This window comes from Populus trichocarpa, chromosome 13 (assembly GCF_000002775.5).
Source record: "Populus trichocarpa isolate Nisqually-1 chromosome 13, P.trichocarpa_v4.1, whole genome shotgun sequence".
NCBI classification, from domain to species: Eukaryota; Viridiplantae; Streptophyta; class Magnoliopsida; order Malpighiales; family Salicaceae; genus Populus; species Populus trichocarpa.
The window spans coordinates 15,037,030-15,057,669 of NC_037297.2; the positions used below are offsets into that span (position 1 = coordinate 15,037,030).

The window sequence follows — 20,640 nt, forward strand, 5'->3', positions numbered from 1 at the left end:
AAAAATATCAAAATACTCCTACGACTTCAAAAATTACACAAAATAGCGATATGAAAATACAAAAATACTCTCAAATACTAAGTTTATGTTTTGTCTCTTTCAAGATTAAAGATGTAATACATATATACATATACATATACATATATGTATATATAACCCCACCCTCTACCCAACATCTTAATATGATGCATAATTAAGTCCATTATTCCATTAAAATATCTTAATTCAATAAAAATAATTATGGGAAAATAATTGAGTCAATTTTATCGTTTTCAACCTATTATCCTGTTATTTCTTTCATTCAAACTAAGTGAATCAATCTCGCACACAACTTAATATTATATTTAAAATGGTTTCTGAACTTTCTATATGAACATATTAGTCATGTACAAAGTACGTGATATATACATGAATTTTTTCTTCTTAAAACACACGAGACCAAGTCTCTCTCTCTCTCTCTCTGAAATCTCCCTCTCTTTATCCACACATATATATATATATATATATATATATATATTAAATACACGACTTCATATGAATAATGGGGCTATTGAGTGAGAATTTTCTGAATCTTTGGAAATTCAATTGAGACCAAAGAAGATGTTCGAGGACTTAATTGACAATTCTTATATAATTGGGTGCTTGTTTGAGGTTTGCCTTGATTTTCGTGACAGTCTAACCATGAGAGATCATGGGTGCGTGTTGTGTTGTCATTTCAGTCGCCATAGCATCAAAGTCAAGCTTGACATCCTCATCAATGATAAGGAGGAGGAATCTTCCTCCTTCACAATTCTCACCTCCTAAGAAAGAATAAGCTCCAAAACTCAATATAAAAACGTCATTTGTTGCCCATCTTTGTCTCCTTTCTTCTTCTTTTTTTTTCCCCTTCTTTTAAAAAACAATTATATATATAATTAATTAGTTAATAATTTATTCATATCATGCTCATATATGAGACAAAGAATTCGGATAGCACTGGATTACAATGAAGATAATGAAGATCCATTTCTTTGTCCTTCTCCTTTCAAATAATATAAAATTATTCTAAATCTGTTTTAAAAACAAATTTATTTTACATCTATTTATTTTTCTTATATCAGAACACAACCATATTAAAACAGAAATAGAGCTAATTAAATTTAAATATATTATTTCAATAAAAAGATAATGGCGTAATATATAGAAACTTCAAGCCTAAAATGAGTTCTCGTATTATAAACAAATCCTGAAGCATGGCCACCATTATATTGCATGCCCTTAATATGCTGCCAACTCCCTTCATATAAGACAGTATATAGGCCCCATGCTTACATATTTCCATGTAGTTTCTTCTTTACTCATCTACTACCTCCTTATTTATTTAGCAACTCCTGCGAAGAAGTTGCAATCACAGCCATCTCTTATAAAACATTTTTGCATTTTGGCTAGCTTTCTTCAGATTCTGTTCCCGAACTATTCTCTCATAAATTCATAATAATCTTTCAATATTTTTGGGGTTTCTTTAGCATCCACAAATGTCTCCAACAAAACAGGGCCACAGGTTCTTCAAATTCAGAATTCCATCACTTTCTTATGTAATTAATTATCCCGTATAATTCTTTTGAGTGATAGATGAATCTATCCAATTACGTAAGTATTTTTTGCTTGCACTACCCACAATCCTGGTTCGCAAACAGTAGTATTTGCTTTTCCAACCTCAAGAAAACTAGACAGCAACATTTTCCATCACATGCCATAATATTCTCTAGTCAATTCTAAGGCCAAGCCACTATTTTTTTTTTGTTTTCACTCCAAATGGTTGCCAAGAAGTACGACTTATTTTCAAATTGGGTTATAGGGATGGATTGGATCATGCTAAGGATAGACTGCTCAAGACTCTTCTGGCTCCGCTTTCGTGTTTTCTCTTATGAAAACCATGAAGGAAAGCCTCGGATTTAGGGCACATCGAATTTTTGCTTAAAATTAGTTAGCTAGCTATATCTTCCCACGTACGTCAAAAAATCCTTAGTCTCATCCTTTTCTTCTTTTTATTTCCATAAAGTTTCCAAAAGTTTTGGCTACAGCATAAGGATGTATAGAAAGCAAGGTCAAGAAGTGCATACTTTCGATGAAACCAAAGGTGATCATGGCTATGCTGAAACTGATCCTACAGGCCGGTATGGTCGGGTAAGTTTTAGCCTTTACATCGTCACACATGCTCTACATATATTTTTGGTGTCTTCTTTTTGGTTCTTATCTTATTGCACTTACTTTTACAAGTTGCCTTGATTCCCATAGCATTGAATATAAGTTAAAGTCCTCCTAATAGTTGTGCCTTCACCAAGTCTTGCCATGATTCACAATTCAGGATCACTTTGATGTTTAGCATATGTAATTGGCTTAACGGGTCTGGATTAGCATGTACAAGATAAGATTGTTCCTTGAATGGGACAAAAAAAAAAAAAAACATCAAGTGAAGTTGTCGTATTCTACTCCTTCCAGTTTTATGCGCCAAGTGTGTGTACATAGTTTGAAGAGGTTCAACATGATTGCACATAGTAATGAATTCTTTTTAGATGTCACACGTACATGTATACAATGTCAATACATGAATCTCAATATTTTAATTGGGCAGACCTTCATTTGTTTTAGTTAGAAAAGGTCACTGTCCTAATCTTTTTGTTTATGTTAAATTTTGGTTTTCGTCATCCCCAGAAATTGATGATTTATTAATAAACTAGTTGGTGAAAAAATATTGAATTACTATTTTTTGTTGTTGCAAAGACTGTGAGCTATGATTTTATGATTCGGTGGTTATTAGAGAGTAGAGACAATTATTATGAATGATGATGATGATTTGCACGTGTTTAATCCAAGATTTCGACTTAGTTTCTCCCTGGGAATGATTGACTGATTAATTAATTGATTGATGGGATTACTGAAAAACATATTAGGATCACTTATGACAAGAACTGGTTGTGTTTTACATGAATAGTTTGAAGAAGTTCTTGGCAAAGGAGCAATGAAAACAGTGTACAAGGCCATAGATGAATTCCTAGGAATAGAGGTGGCATGGAACCGGGTCAAACTCAATCAGGTGCTTTGCTCACCAGATGATTTGCAGAGGCTTTACTCAGAAGTTCATCTGCTCAGCACCCTCAACCATGACTCCATCATCAAATTTTACACCTCTTGGATTGATGTTCGTCGAAAGACTTTTAACTTCATCACTGAAATGTTCACTTCAGGAACTCTTAGAGAGTAATTTCCTTCGCAATTCAAAATAGATTCTTTCTTTAACCTGGTGTGTCTTATGCTATAATGTAATAACTATCTGCTATTTGGCAGATACCGCAAAAAATATACCCGTGTGAACATCCGAGCTATCAAGAAATGGGCTCGACAAATCTTGGAGGGCATTGTGTATCTACATGGCCATGATCCTCCAGTAATTCATCGAGACCTAAAATGTGACAATATCTTTGTCAATGGCCATCTTGGACAGGTCAAGATTGGTGATCTAGGCCTTGCGGCAATTCTCCGGGGTTCCCAATCAGCACACAGTGTCATAGGTACTCATTTTTCCTACTTTAGTGCCTGGATTAATGTCTCTTCTGTTTCTGCTGACTATTATCATCATTACTATTTGGTGACCATCGCTAGGAACTCCGGAATTCATGGCGCCAGAACTATATGAGGAGAATTACAATGAACTAGTTGATGTCTACTCGTTTGGCATGTGTGTGTTAGAGATGCTCACAAGCGAATACCCTTATAGTGAATGCACTAATCCAGCACAAATTTACAAGAAAGTCACATCGGTAAAATCTGGTTTCATATTAAGATTCATAATTTCTGATGAGCTAGAGTATGACCTGCATATTATTTTTGTTATGCAGGGGAAGTTACCAGCAGTGTTCCACCGGATTCAAGACTTGGAAGCTCAGCGGTTTATTGGAAAATGCTTAGTAACTGCTGCAAAGAGATTGTCAGCGAAAGAGCTACTGCTTGATCCATTTCTTGCATCTGATGAAGCTGAACTGCCACATGTTCCAAGGTTCAGAAAACAGAAGCCATTTCTGAATGACAGGGAAATGGAGAAACTGCAGCTGAATGATCATCCCCCAAGGACAGACATGACGATCACAGGGAAGCTGAACCCTGAAGACGATACCATCTTTCTAAAAGTGCAAATTGCTAATGAAGATGGTAAGGGTCCAATTATCTCTTTTTAGGCAAACGTTTTACAGATTTGTTCTTCTGGAATTGTTTGTTTGTTTCTAAAAAGAAGGAAAAATATACATAGATTTTGCCATCCTAATGTCAGTGTGGCTTTAATAGGCTCGGTTAACTGGTCAGTATTTGTGGATCAGCATTTATCTCTAGTGCTTTCCCTTCATTGTTTTATTGCAGGAACTCTTAGGAACATATTCTTTCCTTTCGACATTTTACATGATACACCAATCGATGTTGCAATGGAGATGGTCAAGGAGCTTGAGATAGATGATTGGGAACCATTTGAAATTGCTGATATGATTGACGGGGCGATTTCAGCTCTGGTGCCGAATTGGAAGAAATGGGACTTACCTCATATTGAATCCCACCATACATTTGACTACCAAGAAGATGATGGGCATGATCATCCTTTCCACTCCTCCTCCTCATGTTCATCATCTCCTGCATCCCTATCAGGATTAATGCCACATTTGCTCCAAGGTATGTCTCCCAAGATGCATTACAGCTGACTGTTTGTGGTTTTGGTCTCGTAACCAGTATAGTAGGATCCCCATTTAAGCTATGCATCAGCAGCCTAACCAAAGAACCAGTTAGTGATTGCTTGGCTTCGGTTTGTCTAATCAAAATTAAGTAGGAATATCTCCCTTTTATACAGAGTAATTTCTTTTTAGAATATTGGAAATGCATATCTTGCTTTGAGCAGCTAGAGTCAAATGTCATTTCTATCTTCTCTAAAAAAGCTACAGGCAGAACAAACTAGGTATCCCATGTTCCTTCAGATAGGCAAATAGAATAACTAGTTAATATGCATGCTGGGACTTGGGTTAACATTTCAAAATCACAATATCAATTGGAAACAATTGCTGTTGCAGATGATTTGTTTGATGATACCAGCTCTCAAAGCTCTTCACACTCAGGATCATATTCTTGCTTGAACTACATATCTGGCGACGAGCACAAGTTTGATTTAAGCTCAACAAGGAGAGATAAACATCTGATCACAAGGACTCAAAATTCAACAAGATTCTGTCCTCAGGAAAATTCAAATTCTAATATTGGGCAGGCACTTGCTACAAACGCCTACAACCACTGCAAGGTTTTGCTAGAATCACAAACTAGAGCCTCGAGCTCTAAAAGCAAAAGGATGATGGACAGTCGTAGATTAACAAGGAACCGGTCACTGGTAGATATTCGTAGCCAGCTACTACACCGATCATTAGTGGAAGAAGTGCACAAGAGACGATTGTCCAAGACAGTAGGAGATGTAGAAGATGTTGGTTTTCAGAAACCTACTGAGGTTTGCAAAAAGACATCACAACGGACTTCGAGCAGAAGAACTTGAAAATTAGCCTTTGTGTATATCACAGATGAATAAGAGAGTTGATGATCTTGTTCCTGCAGAATGGAGCTATCAAGAAAATGCTTCAAGTACCAGCTAGATTACCCCTTACGCGGTAACTGTACAAACAACTAAATGAGGAAGCTTTGTCGGGCATCCATGTCAGTTAGTACTGAAAATTCCCAGGTGAAAGGTAGAGTGCTAGATACATAGTCAGTGTAAATATGTACTGACATGTTTTGTGCTGTGTGAAACTAGCTGTATTTGCAATATAATTATTATTGCTTTCTTTTACTTGCAGCCATGGGCAAACATTATGCATTTATATTCGAAGTTCGGCTTTTTACGAAGTCTTGCTTCCAGTTTTTCACATGTAAAACCCCATATGAAAATGTTTCAGGAAGCCTGCAAGTAAAACCTTTATTTTAATTAGGGTTAAACCTGAAAAGGGGATATCCTGATCCTGAGATTTTTGACGGAGTAAAAGCAACAACAGTTTCAACCATATGGTCATGTCATCAATAGTTACATGGATTGCTTGCTGGGATTTAATATTTTGTCAATATGGTGAAACAAGTGGAAGCAATGCATCACCGAAACCATATAATGCAGTAGAGCATGCTGTGCTCTTTATGTCCATAATTGCAAGGCATTAACTGTCTAGATTTCACATTTGTGTACCATCTGCAGTGCCCGGTTGTTTGCCTTTAATTTTTACTGGGTGGATCCTGCCTGAATTATGATGCTCCCACTTTTTCTCAAAAGAGGTCGCATCGATAACTTCATTGGTAGAAAAGCATTTCTCTTGAGGTTTCTGACTTTGATACAAGTTGATGACAGCGAATACTTCTATATTGTTTTCTAACTTTAATCCAGCAGGATCTGATTGATGGGTTGGAAAATTCGAGTCTCTCTATATATTATGTATGAAAGTAACAAGTCCTGAGGAGCTAGGTGGTTTTGCATGAAAAGAGACTCATCAAGTGTGCAATCATGGGTAAGGATCCCTAAGGGCTACTGGACAGTTAGGTTATCCCCCCTCCCTAGCCTCCATGTGGTCCTCCTTGCTTCCTTCACAGACATACCAGGAATGTGATAATCTGGTGGTCCCTGTAGGTGATTCACAAGAATTCAGACCTTCCTCGGATCACAGATCTTCAGCTATCCTAAGATTTAGTTTTTGGAAGAACTAAGCTTGCTACCTTAATGAATGTAGTTTCATTGTTGATGCATGAGATTTTCCACATGATTTTTTATCTAACTGTTGGATTGATTGAATTTTTACTAGAGATTTTAGAGGTTTTTTTTTTCTATAAAGTGAATTTATATAGTCATGATCTAAAATTGAAAAGACCTTTAAATAAATAAGGTTTAGAAGTTATAATTTAGAATTTGTTATATTTTACTAGTTGATTTATAATTCTTTTTACTATTTAATTTAGATCTATTTTATAATTCTTTTTAGATTTGTTTAGTATTTTGTCCTAGTATATAAGCATATGTAAGATGAAGTTTTGATTAAAGAAAATATTGTAATAAAAAGTTAAATTAGAATTTCTGTGTGGTGACCTGTTCAGCACAATTCTATCATTTTTTGTGCTTGTTGACTTTCTTATGTTGTTTCCATCTACATTAATTGGTATAAGAACTCAATGATTCCTAGTGGTTAGTTGTTGTATGTTGTTGAATAATCATGGCTGGAAGAGATGGTCACAAAACAAGACATGCTCATGAGGAGCGAATGAGAAGGTTCTCCCTTAAGAAATAGATATTCAGAAACAGGCGATAAAAGACATGCATAGATAGATTGTGGAATTGATCCGTCAGTTAGTGAAGGTCAGGAGCCCAAGGGATCACAAATCCATATTAAGCTTTGAAAACCCATTTTAGAGGCGAGAGTAAAAGAAACAATCTCTTAATCGGGATGAGTATTGTGGATATTTAGAGTTTTGGATAAAACTTCCTGAGTTTATTAATAGGTTGAATGATGTAGAAATGATTTTTTAGTATGAAAAAGTTCAAGAGCAGATGAGGATGAAGCTAATCACCATCAGATTAAAAGGGCAAGCTTATGCTTTGTGAGAGCAATTGAAGAGGTCTAAAAAAAATAAGGCAAACAGAAGATTAGTAATTGGAAGAAGATGAAATATCACTTTTTTCCTTTTGGTATACTTAAACTTTATACCTGTAAGACCTAAACTTTTGGCTCAAACCCAAACCCAACCTAAATTAACTTAGGTATATAAGGAAAAGTTGCAAGAGAATTATTTTTCTCTCTTCTAATTCTTGTGGTTGTTGTGACTCTCCTCTCATCAACTAAGAATTTCAATTTTTGATCTTGAGTTTTTGGGTTTAAGAAAGGTGGAAGTAACAAGTGAGTGTTTCTCTTTTATGTTATTTTTTATTTTCTGCTTGTTTATAGAAGGATAAAAAAAGAGATTTGGATTTATAAAGATTTGAAGTTTATGTTGTTAAGATTGATTCATGATTATTATGAGTTAATTTAAGGTTAAGTAATTGATTTTAGGTGTAATGTTAGAAATAAGGATTTGTGAATTGATTTGTTATGGGTTAAGAAATTTGTTTCAACTTTTCTAGAAAATCTGGACAGAATGGTCTTGAGGTTTAAGATGATAATTTTCTTTTGGTCATTGATTTATGAAAATTACAGTTTAGTCCCTAAACTTTAGAAAATTATAATTTGACATCTGAAACGTATTTTGGGATTCTAGGCAGTATTCTTTTGAGGTTAAGGATGATGAATCTCATTTTGATAATTGATTTGTGTAATTCTCAGTTTAGTCCCTCCATTTTGGAGATTTATGGTTTAGTCCATGAACTTTGGAAAAATTACAATTTGGTCCCTAGAACGTAAATTGTGATTCTGGACAGAATTGAGGATGTATTATAGGTGAAATTTCAGTATGATTATGTATTTCTGACATTTATAATTTGGTCATCCAATTCTAGTAAAATTATGTTTTGGTCCTTAATTTTAAAAAAGTATCGTTTTAGTCCCTAAACTTAGGAGACTAAACCTGGTTTTATTTTATGCATTGGAGTCTTTTATTTGTGTTGTTTTAAGTTATTTTTTAGTATATTCTGTATATTCATTGTAGGTACTTCTAACGATCCTCAATAGAATTTTTGGGTCTTTCATTTGATATTCCTTTTACTTCTATATTTTTCGGGTGAGTAGGATAATATCTAAGATGCATGTAATATAAGTAAATATGTATGTCGATTATATGATGAGTACAACTAGTTAATTTCTTGAATATTTATATTTGTTGCTTTATTTTCCTAGTATTCATCTATTCTTGAATTTGCACTCTTATTTTGTTGAACTAAATTCTATTCGAAATGATATACATTGCTTTGATAATTATGCGAATATCTATTATGCCTTGATATAGGACTTGTCAGTAACTCCATGATAACGAAGAGTAGTTAGTCTATGTGCACATAATATTCTATATACCTAGCTAGTGAAAGAGGCACCAACCTATGTCAACTAATTCTCCCACAGTGGTTACTTTTGGAAGTCATCTGATCTTTGACATGTATTCCACTACTTTAATTTATGATAAAATGCTTAGCATGTATATGTATATCAAGATAAATCGACTTGCAAACTATTAATATCTAAAAAGTATATTAAATGTTATTCCCTCACTGGGTTGGTTGAATTCACCCCTCATTTTTAATATTATTTTAGGTTTTTAGTTTATGTTAGCAGGTAGATTTTATTGTGTTCATGCTTCTTTAGTTTTGGTCGGTATGTCTTGCTTTTTTCATAAGGTTTTCCTTTTAGTTTTGATTCGATGTCTTAGACGCTCCATTATTACTTTATTTTAATTAAGTTTGGATTTTGACAATGTAATAAGTATTATGGATTATTGTTTTTATTTTAATTACTGATGGGAAGTTTTGAACTATCATTTGGTTTCATTAGTTTTGAGTAATATAATATTTTGAAAAATTTTGAAATGTTGTGTATTTTTAAATAACTTGTCCTTTTGATATGTCTGTTCTGAGGCTTAGCGTAGGTGAGGTGTCCTTACGACACCGCTCCTGCGTTACTAGTCATGGACATGGGATTCAAGTCATGACAATACCAATGACTCCATATATTAAAACAAGTTGGAAGAACTGTTGATGAATACACTAACTGATGGCTAGGAATGATCTATAAAAAATGGAAGAGCTTCTGGTTTCTAGGTACTTAAGTGAATTACGGTAATCCAACCATAACTTGCTTTGTTTACAATCTTTATGGACAATTTTCAAAGCCTATTAAAGAACTTTGACTATAGAGAAACAACATTTTACCAGGAAACAACAAGTTATCGGGGTAAATAGTAGAGGTGGCTTTTGGTATGAATAGAATAATAATGGGTGTACACCAGTAAACGAAAATCAGTCATTCAACCTGAATTAGTAGCTAAACAAACCACATGTCAGGATTCTGAATCTGGTTTTAAGTTTTGGTTTTTTAGATATGGTGAGTTAGGGCATCAAATTTATGAGTGCTATAAGCTAGAGAATTTATTGGTAAAGAACTTGGTGAGAAAACAGGTGATCATGTTTATAATGATTTAAATGGTAATGAGGAGGTTTTGTAAGGTGATGGCATTGCTACCTTATTCATCCAAAATAGCTTGTTTGTTCCTATAGGTGATTCATGCAAATATTGGCCACACATTAGTTGTTTCTATTCAACTTGTACCATCAAGGACAATGTATGTAATCTAGTCATTGACAATAGTGGTTGTGAAAATATGGTGTCAATCGAGGCAGTAGAAAAGTTACAACTTAAGATAAAAAAACACCTCAAATCTTATAAATTGAATTAGTTGAATTGAGACAACAAGGTAATTGTGGATGAACACTTTTTTATTTTGTTTTTTTTACTAGCAAAAGATATTTTGATAGTTTTTTTATGTGATACAATGTCTATGGATACATGTCATCTATTGTTAAGAAGAACATAATAATATAATAGGAATGTTGTATATGATGGATGATGTAATATGTAAATCTTCAGTATAAAGGGAAAAAGTATAATGCTGACACTTAGGAGAGAATGAGTAGTTGTTGAAAGTAAAGGTAAAAACATGTTGTTTTTATCCTAGTTATGAAGAAGAAAAAAAAAAGAAAAAGAAGTATATTGTGGAGAATCAAAATGAAGTGAGAAAGAGTATGGTTTAGAGTTAGCCATTAATGGCTAGTAATGGTTTTGTAAAAAAAATAGTGGTATTTTGAGAATTGATTCTTGATGTACTTTATTTAAATTAGTTAATTATATGGTGCTAGCAGCATGCTAGATGTTAAGGGAGTGTAAAGGTGCTAACACTGTTTTTAATTGTCAACAACAATAGAAACATAGTTAAATGAATGAAGAGAATTTGAGGGTGAGTTCTCTCTTTAACCTATGGATACTGATGTAGGAGATTTTCTTCAAATACATAATCTTATGACAACGGACATAACTTTTTATTTGATGATTGGATTGAACTAATTTTTTTAAAAAAAATTCTCAAAGTGTTTTTTTTATAAAGTTAAAATTTCATAGTCATTTGAGATCTGGAAAGTCTTTAAATATAGTCTAAAAGATATTATTTTTTTTTAAAAAAACTTTGTTTATGATGTGTTTCCTTGTATATAAGTGGTCTATAAAAACTTTAATGTAGAGTTTTGATGAAAGAAAATATAGGTTAATAAAAATTTGAATTAAAGTTCATGTATGATGACTCTTTTGGACACGATTTTTTTTTTTTTTTTGTGCTTGCTGTCGTTTTTTATGTTATTTCTTAAAAAACATGCTATAGAAATTACTAATTAACTTTTTAGTATTCAGTCTTACGGTTTACACTTCAACTATTACTCTGACCTAAATTTACTAGCTTATTTCCCGATCATAACAGCAAGCTATTCCTCTCGTGACCCCTCAGTTCTCGTTTCTCATCTGATGGGACTAGCCATTCAAAACATGTAAAAAAATGAGTAGAAAGAGATGGTAAATTGGGTAAGAAAGCTAGAGAAATTTGAAGGGCAATTGCTGCTGCTAGGGCTATACTAGTTGAATGTGGCTGTAACTCTACTGAGAAGCAATGCATCACTGTCATTTTTGGATTGGTGCCTTCCCTTTTTCCAGGTTTTAGATCCATCTACAGAGAAAGATAAAGCTAAAATCTGTACTTCATGATGTTTTCAGAACTTAAAAATCTTCGGCAAATCTGAATACCAATCAACCAGCTGGCCTCCAACCCTCATGTTGCAATTCTGCATTTGCAAGAACCACCACTTTCAGCAGCATGACTAAACAACAAAGGGACAGAAACTTGTCACCAAACTGGCTATACCTAAGAAAGGTAACATAAGAAATTGTAGGGGTGAAAAACTGGTGGTCCTGTTTTACCTTAAATTGCCTATGAAGCAACTTTCTGCTAAAAAGGTTGCAATAATTGTTACATTAGTGAAAATGTCGGTCCTTCCATACTATAACAAATCTGCCACCGGAGGCACAAGACTACCTGTATGTGATAGGATTCTAATAATTCCTATCTAAGGTTAAACTTTTTCCCATACGAAAAACCAGCTCATGATCCTTTCTATCTGGACCTGTGTAGGAAAGCAATGGCAAGTCTGGAATGGAGATCTGAAAGCAGGAGTTTACAGTTTACAGCTGAGTGTCACCATTTTTCTGTTTTTCTCATTTTGAAATACAGATTTTCTAAGTGTGTTTGACATTGCAGTAGTTTTTACAGTTGCAGTTTTTTTAAAAAAGTTTAAGAAAAGTTATAAATTATAGCTTTTTCTTAAGATTTCAAGAGAGAGTAAGAGAGAGTTTGGGGCAAAACTATGTTATATATTCATTAACCAAACACTTTTATATTCGTTGGATCGCGCCACATCACAGAAACAAGCGGAGCCTTAGCTGTCACAGTTGCAATTAATTACAAAGTTCATACATGTGAATGTTAGCAATCAAGTCAATGGTGTTAATTATGTTTAGTTGCATGATAAAGGTTTCGCTCAAGTTAATTATTAAGGTATTCTTTACCAAATACAAATTGATCGCACTCGACTAATCTTGTTTAATGTTGTTGTCCATGCATGTGGAAGTCTTGTCTATTCAAAGTCAACATTTACCTCAACCATGTCTCAAGCTCAAAAGCTCATGCTCATGCAGTTGGCAACCATAACATTACTCATGCTCACTTTGTCCTTCATCATGATCCATAAGCTTGCATTTCAACTCATTGTTTTCTTCAGAAAATCTGGTATCAACCGGAGCAGGTTGTGACATGTCAAATTTTTCTTTTTAGTTAACTCTGACAGAAACAGAACTCAGGTTTTGTTGTCAGTCATGAACTTGATGGTTTTGCTTGGGCTTAGTAACTGTGAATTGGGAAGGAATCAAAGATTCTTTAGGTACATTTTCCTGGTAAAAATTCTTTAAAAATCAACTACATATTGAAGCAATTCTCCATGATTAAACCAACAATTCTAAGCAGAGAATAGAAATTTTAATTAAAGCACTAGCATTTACAGGATCATATTATTCATGCTTCTGATAATCTAACAAGGCTTTACAATTACAAGTGAAGGTCAGTCATGTCAAACCAGATTTGCTCAAATGCCTTGACAATGATATAATGGTATTCTTTTGAATTGAGAGAAAGGTAACAAGCAAGAAGGTCTTCCAAATCTTTTGAACCTCGGATATTGTTCTCCACAATCATCTCCACCATTGAATCCTTGAAGTCTCTCTGTGGATCAACTGAGAACTTAACCACTGCAAAGCTCTCTGAAAGGGTCTTGTTTGTTGACAATGACACACTTTTTCGAGAACAACCCTGAATTTTCCTGCTTGCAATTCTTGGAGTATTTGCTCGGAGTTTTATCCCTTTTGCCGAATTCACCGAGGACTTTCTTGTAGGAGGATTCATCTTTTTCTCTTTATAAGTCCTAATGCTTTTCTCCTTGACAATCTTGACAGAGAGAGACCTATGTGCTTTGACCTCCTCCAATTTGGATGAACTTCTTCTGAACTTAGTAACTTCATTGTCGTTGAATTTCTCAGGCTTGGTCAGTATAGGAGGAAGGTTTAGCTCAGGGATCCTACCAAACCCTTCAACCTCCTTGATTTTCCTTTCATAGGATTCTTCATTCATATCAATGATAATGTCAGTGGTTGAAGAGCTAACATTACAGTTACAAGAGCTAGACCAGGAGGCTAAATGATGATCAATTGAATCAGGAACAAGAAAACCATCATCTTCATCAGATTCTGATAGGAAGTCAAGCTCATCATAAGAGCTCTCAACAGGAGAGCTAGAGCAGTCAGGTGAATCACCTGGAATAAACCCGGTCAGGTTCGAGTTAACTGTAACGCGACAGCTACAATCAGCAGAGAATGTGGACACCAGTTTTGGAGAAGGCTTGTAAATGGTTTTTCTTTTGTTTCTTCTATTGGATGATTTTCTTGGTGGATCAGGGAAGTGAGTATCTGAGGCTTTTGGATTTGCAGGTGAATAGTAATCTAATTTCTCAGCTCTTTCAGGTTCTGTGGTGAAGTAATAAGAGTATCTTTGATGAGAAATGTTGGGTTTTTGCGATGTTACAGTTCCTGGAGGTGGTTTTTTCTTGGAAGCTCGAGAGGTGTAATGCTTTCTGCTTTTGCTCATGTCCTTGAGCTTGTAAAACCAGGCGTTTGGTATCATATCTGATAATCTAAACCTGTAATTACCCATTTTTCTTTCCCTCTCTGAGATTTGTCTGAGTTGGTTTACCTTTCCCTCTCTTTGATTACTGAAAAGATAAAAAGAGCTTACAAAGTTTGGGTTATAAAAGGTAAAGAATAGATGGGGGCTCACTAGAAAAAAGTTCAGCATGAAAGCAGGTGTGTTCCTCTTACATCATAACAACTAACAGAATTACAAATCAGAATTTTTTTTTTTTGGATTAGACAAACATAATCAGGATTTGTTATGCATAATGATCTCCAAAATTCAACTTTACTAAAAGAAACTGAGGGCCTGAAAACATTGGCTAAAGTTTAGTCTGTGAATCACTTGTACCATTTTATATACACTCCTGTGGCCAGTAGCCAATATATCGCTGGAACATGAAGATTTGTGAGAACACCTCATCTGGGGCCTCATCTTTTGCTCAGCCAAATCAAGGGTTAAGAGAGAGTAATGATGATTTTAGCATTAATCAAGGCCCATATGTCTACTAAGTGCTGTGTTCTTTCCCATGATTCCATGTTTCACAAATGATGATATTCCGTGCCTTTTCAACTTGATTTCACAATGCCCCACATGCCTGGTGCTGCACATTCAGTTTCGGGTCCCCTACCAAACACTTTATAGGTTTTTTCACTTCTCTCTTCCCAGCTGAGGATGAAATTGCATTTCTCCAAACTGATGGATTCCGATACAGCAACAGGTGAAGGGAGGTCAATCACATGCTGGTTTTGTCTGAGGCACACCTAATTCTGGCTACTGAGTTTAGGAACTAGGCTGTGCTACTGTGGACCAAATACAGTTAGCAATAATTTAGGAATCATGTATGTTAAGGATCACAACAATTATTTCATCAACCTTCTGAAAAATTCCTTAAGAAAAAAAAAAACTTCGTCAAGTATGAAATTTCTTATTCTGATATATATAAGACATTCTCTCTTTACCGGGGACTGGAAGTTAATGGCATTCAAGCGTTCAACAAATGGTTTTTTGGCAAGAGTTACTGATTGCGCTGCCACCTTGACATCCATTGTAAGAGCAGCAACTATAAAGCTAGTGTCCAACAACTTTTCTGGACTCAGAGGCCAAGACTAGATGGAAAAGTTGGTTTCATGGCTATACTAGAATTAGACTGTGAATGAAACCAGAAGAAGCACAGCCCAGATTGAGGATGGCTTTTGTGAGAAGCAATTGGAGTCTCAATGTGTATGGTTTTGGGGCTTTAGGAGCTAGATTTTAGCCCAAAGAGAGCACCAGCCACCAAGGACAAGGTTGTCTTGGACTTTAGCTTTACTAACCACAGTAATTATTATTTTATCCTTTCCTATACAAAGTCTTTGCCTTGCTAGTGGGTGGGGTAGAATGATATTTTTCACGGATTTCAAAGGTCACTTGCAAATTAATTAGGGGTAATTTAGTAGTTTATATTTTTTTTCACAGTTAAATTATATAGATACCCTTAAGGCAATAAAATAAAATAAAATGAAAGGTGCGTAATTTTATTTTTGCACTGTTTACAATTACTTCATTGTCCTTAAAGTAAAAAAAATAAATAAAGGATGAATTAAAAATTATTTTAGTATTTTTCTCTAGGTCTTTTTGTTATACTTTATTTCGATTAGGAGTAAATTAGTATTTTTATAAAAATAAAAGAGAAGAAAAAGCTACTAACCCATGCATCACTCGCGCCAATAAGCGAGAGGTTTTTGCCGGTTATGTATTTGGTAGACATGGCTTCCACTACATGGCTTTGCTAGCAATCTGAAGGCCACATATGAAGTTGGTAGATTATTCACAAATTGGAAAATGAGGATCATTTTTAATTTAATGGAACTTTTGGCCCAAATGATGAGCATCCATTGAACTCTTCTCCATATCAGGATTCTTGCCAAAATAGTCTCTCACTTCATGGGGTGCCACTTTCCTCCTTGAGGACATGAACCCTACAATAGCAAGGAGATGCACACAGGGCTTAACTAACCTCTTATTATATCCATCTTCAACAAACTCTCTCTCCCTCTGGTACACCAACCGTTAGTGGAGCAACATTATGTCCTTGAACTAGCTAGAAGCAATAAAAGGACTCCATTCTGCTCCATTTCTTCAACAACACTCTGATATCAATCATTACAGATGAAAATGAAAGCATTAGTTGTCTTCAGATCCAAGCTTTTCAGGCCATGCAAGAAACTACTAATACTCTTCAGATTCAAGCTCAAAGGACCTGTCTTTATAAGAGATCTTCGACTTCATCGTCGTAGCAAAAAACGCAGAAAAGCTCCTCAAAAGAGCCGAGTTTTTACTTTTTTTCGTTCTTTTAGGAAGTCAAGAAAGATGGACAGAGTTGCAGAACTTAGGAGCGTCTCCGAAGCAGAGCGTGAGAGAATGCTCTATCCATCTCCTCTCACACCAGCTTATATCAAGGCCAGTTTGGCCACAAAAAGGCAAACCTTTGGTGATGAAGATGTAGAAGATGCATGCAGAAGTTTCGAGAACTATTTGGTGGAGATGATGGTTGAAGAGGGAAAAGTAAGGGATTTAGCGGATGTGGAAGAGCTTCTGTATTGCTGGAAAAACCTCAAGTGTCCTGTCTTCATTGGTTTGGTCTGCAGATTCTACGGAGAGCTATGCAAGGACTTGTTCTCTCCTGATGTTGACAACACCGACGTTGATAGTCCCAAATCTCCCAAATGATTCTGCGAATAGTATTGCTGTTCCTCCTTTGCACTGCAGAGACAATCCCTGTCCTCTCCGCAATCCCTCTTCTGGTTTCTCTGTTGACTCTTTGTATTGCGAGTAGATAATGAAAGGAATAAATCCCATTGTTGTATATCGTTTTCTCTTAGTGTTAGGAGGCAAATCAAGCAAAGGGAGAGAGCGGTGAAATTCGAGGATGCTGCCAAAGAATTGGAAAGCACACGTTTCGTACTAATTACAAGATTAGTCATTAACTGATCTTTGGTTTCCTTCTCATTGATCAAGTACAACATTGAAAAAACACTTGGAAAATTGAGAAATAGAGCTTTATGCACCTCTATGTTAGTAAGATAACAGGCCAAATATACATACTATCTAAACTCTAATGTCCATTCAGTTCATAATAGGCAATAAGGAAACTACCGAGTATGATGGCATCACTAAGCAGAGATGTTAGCATTATCAAGTAGATATCTATTTACAGTTCAAGAAGAAGCATTCAACAATGTTCTTGCAGCTTGCAGCATATGTAGATATATCAAAAACAACTGAGAAGAAGTACAGGCACTGAGATTCTGGGCTTTAATCCCACCACATTTCACTAGCTATAATATTCTCAACTAACTTGACCTAAATATTGATATCATCAAAACAAAAAAACATGATTAGCTTTGGAAAGTTACCCGCCAGGAAGTCGCAGCATCTCATTCTATTATGTTCCGGCAGGCTGTTTCGTTTCTGAAAGATAAACCCGAGACTTCACGAATGTGCTTCCAATTCTGAACCCAGGCATGACCATAAACTCAACTTTGAAGTTGGATTGTTCTCCCTCGGACACAATCATACCTTCCTTGTTCTCTTGAACAGGTTCCATGTAAACATCTGAGAATTTGCTTCCCCTATGCACAGAAAATATTTGTGCATTGGGATCAATTGAGGTCGCGATTCCTTGAAGAATCCAAATCCACTTTGCCATTCTTGCAAATATTTGATAGAATGGAGTCCTTGGATGCTTGCCACTCAATATGAACATCCTCTGGTCTAAATTCCGAAAGAAAGACATCTCCATCATGGGATGAACAACAAGCATGTACTTTTCCGCACAGAAATTGGCAAATCCTGGATTTGGATTAGCTATCAGAGAATCAATAGGATCATCAAACCGTAAAACATCATCCACATCATAGGATCTAAGTGTCATCCCATTAAACATTCTTCGTGCAATGTAGGCTTCAAATGCGTACTTCTTATCTGATCTTTTAGCATAAAGAACCCCATCTTCAATCGAATTCGCTGCCAGGTGCAAGTCCCAACCTGAAGCTTGCATCAAGCTAATTATTGGCCTCGCAAAGTCATGAATGGCCTTCGAAGCTCGTTTGAACGTATCCTCAAACATGGCAACATTCAAAATCGTCACATTCCTTCTCTCCAAACTTTTCTCCCTAATCTTCTCAACCAATACTGCATTCCCCGCATCCAAATCAAGGAGTTCTTGGCGCAGGCGTACAATCTCAGCATCTCTATCTCTATCTTGGGACTTCAGTTTCTCTAAAAGCTTCTCGATAACATCAATTTCTGATCGCAGAGAGGCAAACGTTGAGGAGTCAAGCTTGGTTTTTGAAAATTGCTTCTCCTTAAATGCCTTCTTGGACTTACAAAGTGCCTCAAGCTGAGCCACGACAAGTTCATCAGCAGACACAATCTTATCCGGATCATAGGGAATATGTGCTTCCTGAAGCTGAACATAAGCTAGTTTCAAGGCAGAAACCGTGTCAAACAACTCTACAATATCCTTGTCACCATACATGTTGCTTTTGCTTGGAACTACAACAGGTTGAGGATGGATTTTCTCGCCATCAAATTCTGTTTCCTCAGTGGCATCACTACTATCTTCACCCATCGATGAACCATCATTGTTGCCAATGAGGTTGTGTTGATAGTGGTGGTCATTGGAGAAGACACCAATGGATCTCCATTTGCAAACTTTTGCAAATTTGGATACCATTTCAGATATATTTGAAGAGGGTTTAGAGAGTTTATTGGTAACATGCTCCATTCCTCAAGGAAGCTAAAACCCCAAAGTAAATCAGATCTACAATGATGAAGATTAATGGGATTTAACAACTTTCCCAGACACTAATCTCCCAAACTAAACAAAATCACAAAAATGGTGTCTTTCAATGCATATCAACCACCAACATGAACCAGGATTCCAGGTCAAATGCCATAAACCCTGGCAGTATAGTAGCTAGAACCATCCAAATATTAAAGAAATGAAATGGGGTTTTAATACTTGATTAAACAAATATTAACAACTAAGATTAGTGCTTAAAAGAAAGTGAAAAGATTCAAACTTAATCAAATCACTACTTGTCTTCTATTCAAACCCAAATCAAAGACGTTCAAGAACAACAAGCTAAGATCAAGATCATCAAACTACAGTCCAAGATTTAAACTTTGAGCTCAAAAGAAGCACATTCTAACATCAAAAACACCCAAAACAAAACAGAAAACTGAAGTTGCTGACGCTATAGCTAGCTATCCGGGTGTCTTTGTCTCTGATCTTAAAAAGAAAAAAAAAGGTGATGGGATTCAAAGTAAATGCATCGTAAGGAGTGCTGAAAATGGCATTTACTCAAATGCAATGCAGTGTTTGTTTTGGAAGGAGAGAAAGAAAGAAAGAAAGACAGAGTCTTTATTTTGGCTTTGTCATCTGTGAACGTGAGGGTTTCAACTTTCAAATATTTTTCTGTATATTTTTGGGGAAATGGAGCAGAAACCTGTTCACCTCCCGCAGAGTTTCCAGAGTTTGAATTCTTTAACACACTGTCTTTGTTCCATGATCATGCGAGTGAAAAGAAGGGGGGTTTTGGCTACTACAAATCAGTCCTCCAACTATGTTGTCTATTTTAAAGAGGTACTCAAACTAACTATTACTGCGGTTTTACCATCCAACTAGCACGTTGTTCTTTGCAAGTTCGAGTCTAGTTTGAGATAAAGCTTAGTCTTTTTGAATCCATCTTAGAGCCTTTTAAATAGAACAAAAATGTTTTTTTAAAAGAAATTTGGTCATTTTTCATTAAAATTAACAAATGAAATTGTTATTTCCATCCTTAAAAAATCCAATTAGAAATAAGGTAGCGTATGTTTTGTAGTGCTTTCAAAATTAATTTTCTCTTGAAAATATATTAATTTTTTTTTTGTTTTTAGATTTTTTTTATTTTTAACATTAGAAAATTAAAATAATAAAAACAAAACTAAAATAAACATCTATTTAATTTTTTTTTCAAGGCAAACACCCTTTTAAAAATCATCTAAAAGTAGAAATCATTGCATTTCCAAATATACACTTTGATTAGAAATATAATAAATCTTAATGAACATTTATCATATAATTAAATAATAAAGAAAGTAATAATACCAAGTCTAAGGATCGACGGCAATCTAACCCCTGATCAGGTCTGATTACTATTCATTGATATCAGGTGGTAGAATTGAGAGTATCTATACTTTAGGGACTGATTTGAAATAACCATCAGAATTAGAGACCTAATATGTAGTTAGCCCAAGGAAGAAACAACCGTGAGACAACTACGTTACCAGACCGAAGAAGGTACTTGCTGTTAAAAGGCTAAT

General features: G+C 35.2%; 4 protein-coding genes across 4 annotated transcripts; 2 read left to right on the forward strand and 2 right to left on the reverse strand.

The window, feature by feature from the left end:
* The first annotated feature begins 1,254 nt into the window (after nt 1-1,254).
* On the forward strand, nt 1,255-5,848 carry LOC7465164 (probable serine/threonine-protein kinase WNK4). Its single transcript, XM_002319376.4, has 7 exons — nt 1,255-2,166; nt 2,975-3,240; nt 3,328-3,551; nt 3,643-3,800; nt 3,879-4,188; nt 4,393-4,695; nt 5,088-5,848. Exons 1-7 carry the CDS (start codon nt 2,071-2,073, stop codon nt 5,555-5,557), a joined length of 1,827 nt encoding a protein of 608 aa, XP_002319412.3. The 5' UTR covers nt 1,255-2,070; the 3' UTR covers nt 5,558-5,848.
* Nucleotides 5,849-12,972: 7,124 nt separating this feature from the next.
* On the reverse strand, nt 12,973-15,605 carry LOC7465165 (transcription repressor OFP4). Its single transcript, XM_002319928.4, has one exon. It carries the CDS (start codon nt 14,452-14,454, stop codon nt 13,156-13,158), a length of 1,299 nt encoding a protein of 432 aa, XP_002319964.3. The 5' UTR covers nt 14,455-15,605; the 3' UTR covers nt 12,973-13,155.
* Nucleotides 15,606-16,418: 813 nt separating this feature from the next.
* Nucleotides 16,419-17,137, forward strand: LOC7464727 (transcription repressor OFP17). Its single transcript, XM_002319377.4, is given in 2 exon segments — nt 16,419-16,857; nt 16,859-17,137. Coding segments are annotated over 2 exon segments (666 nt in total). The 5' UTR covers nt 16,419-16,440; the 3' UTR covers nt 17,108-17,137.
* A 579-nt stretch (nt 17,138-17,716) lies between these two features.
* On the reverse strand, nt 17,717-19,009 carry LOC7465166 (protein GRAVITROPIC IN THE LIGHT 1). The gene has a single exon (XM_002319929.4). The coding sequence runs from the start codon at nt 19,007-19,009 to the stop codon at nt 17,717-17,719; it is 1,293 nt and encodes a 430-aa protein (XP_002319965.4).
* Between the last annotated feature and the right edge of the window lie 1,631 nt (nt 19,010-20,640).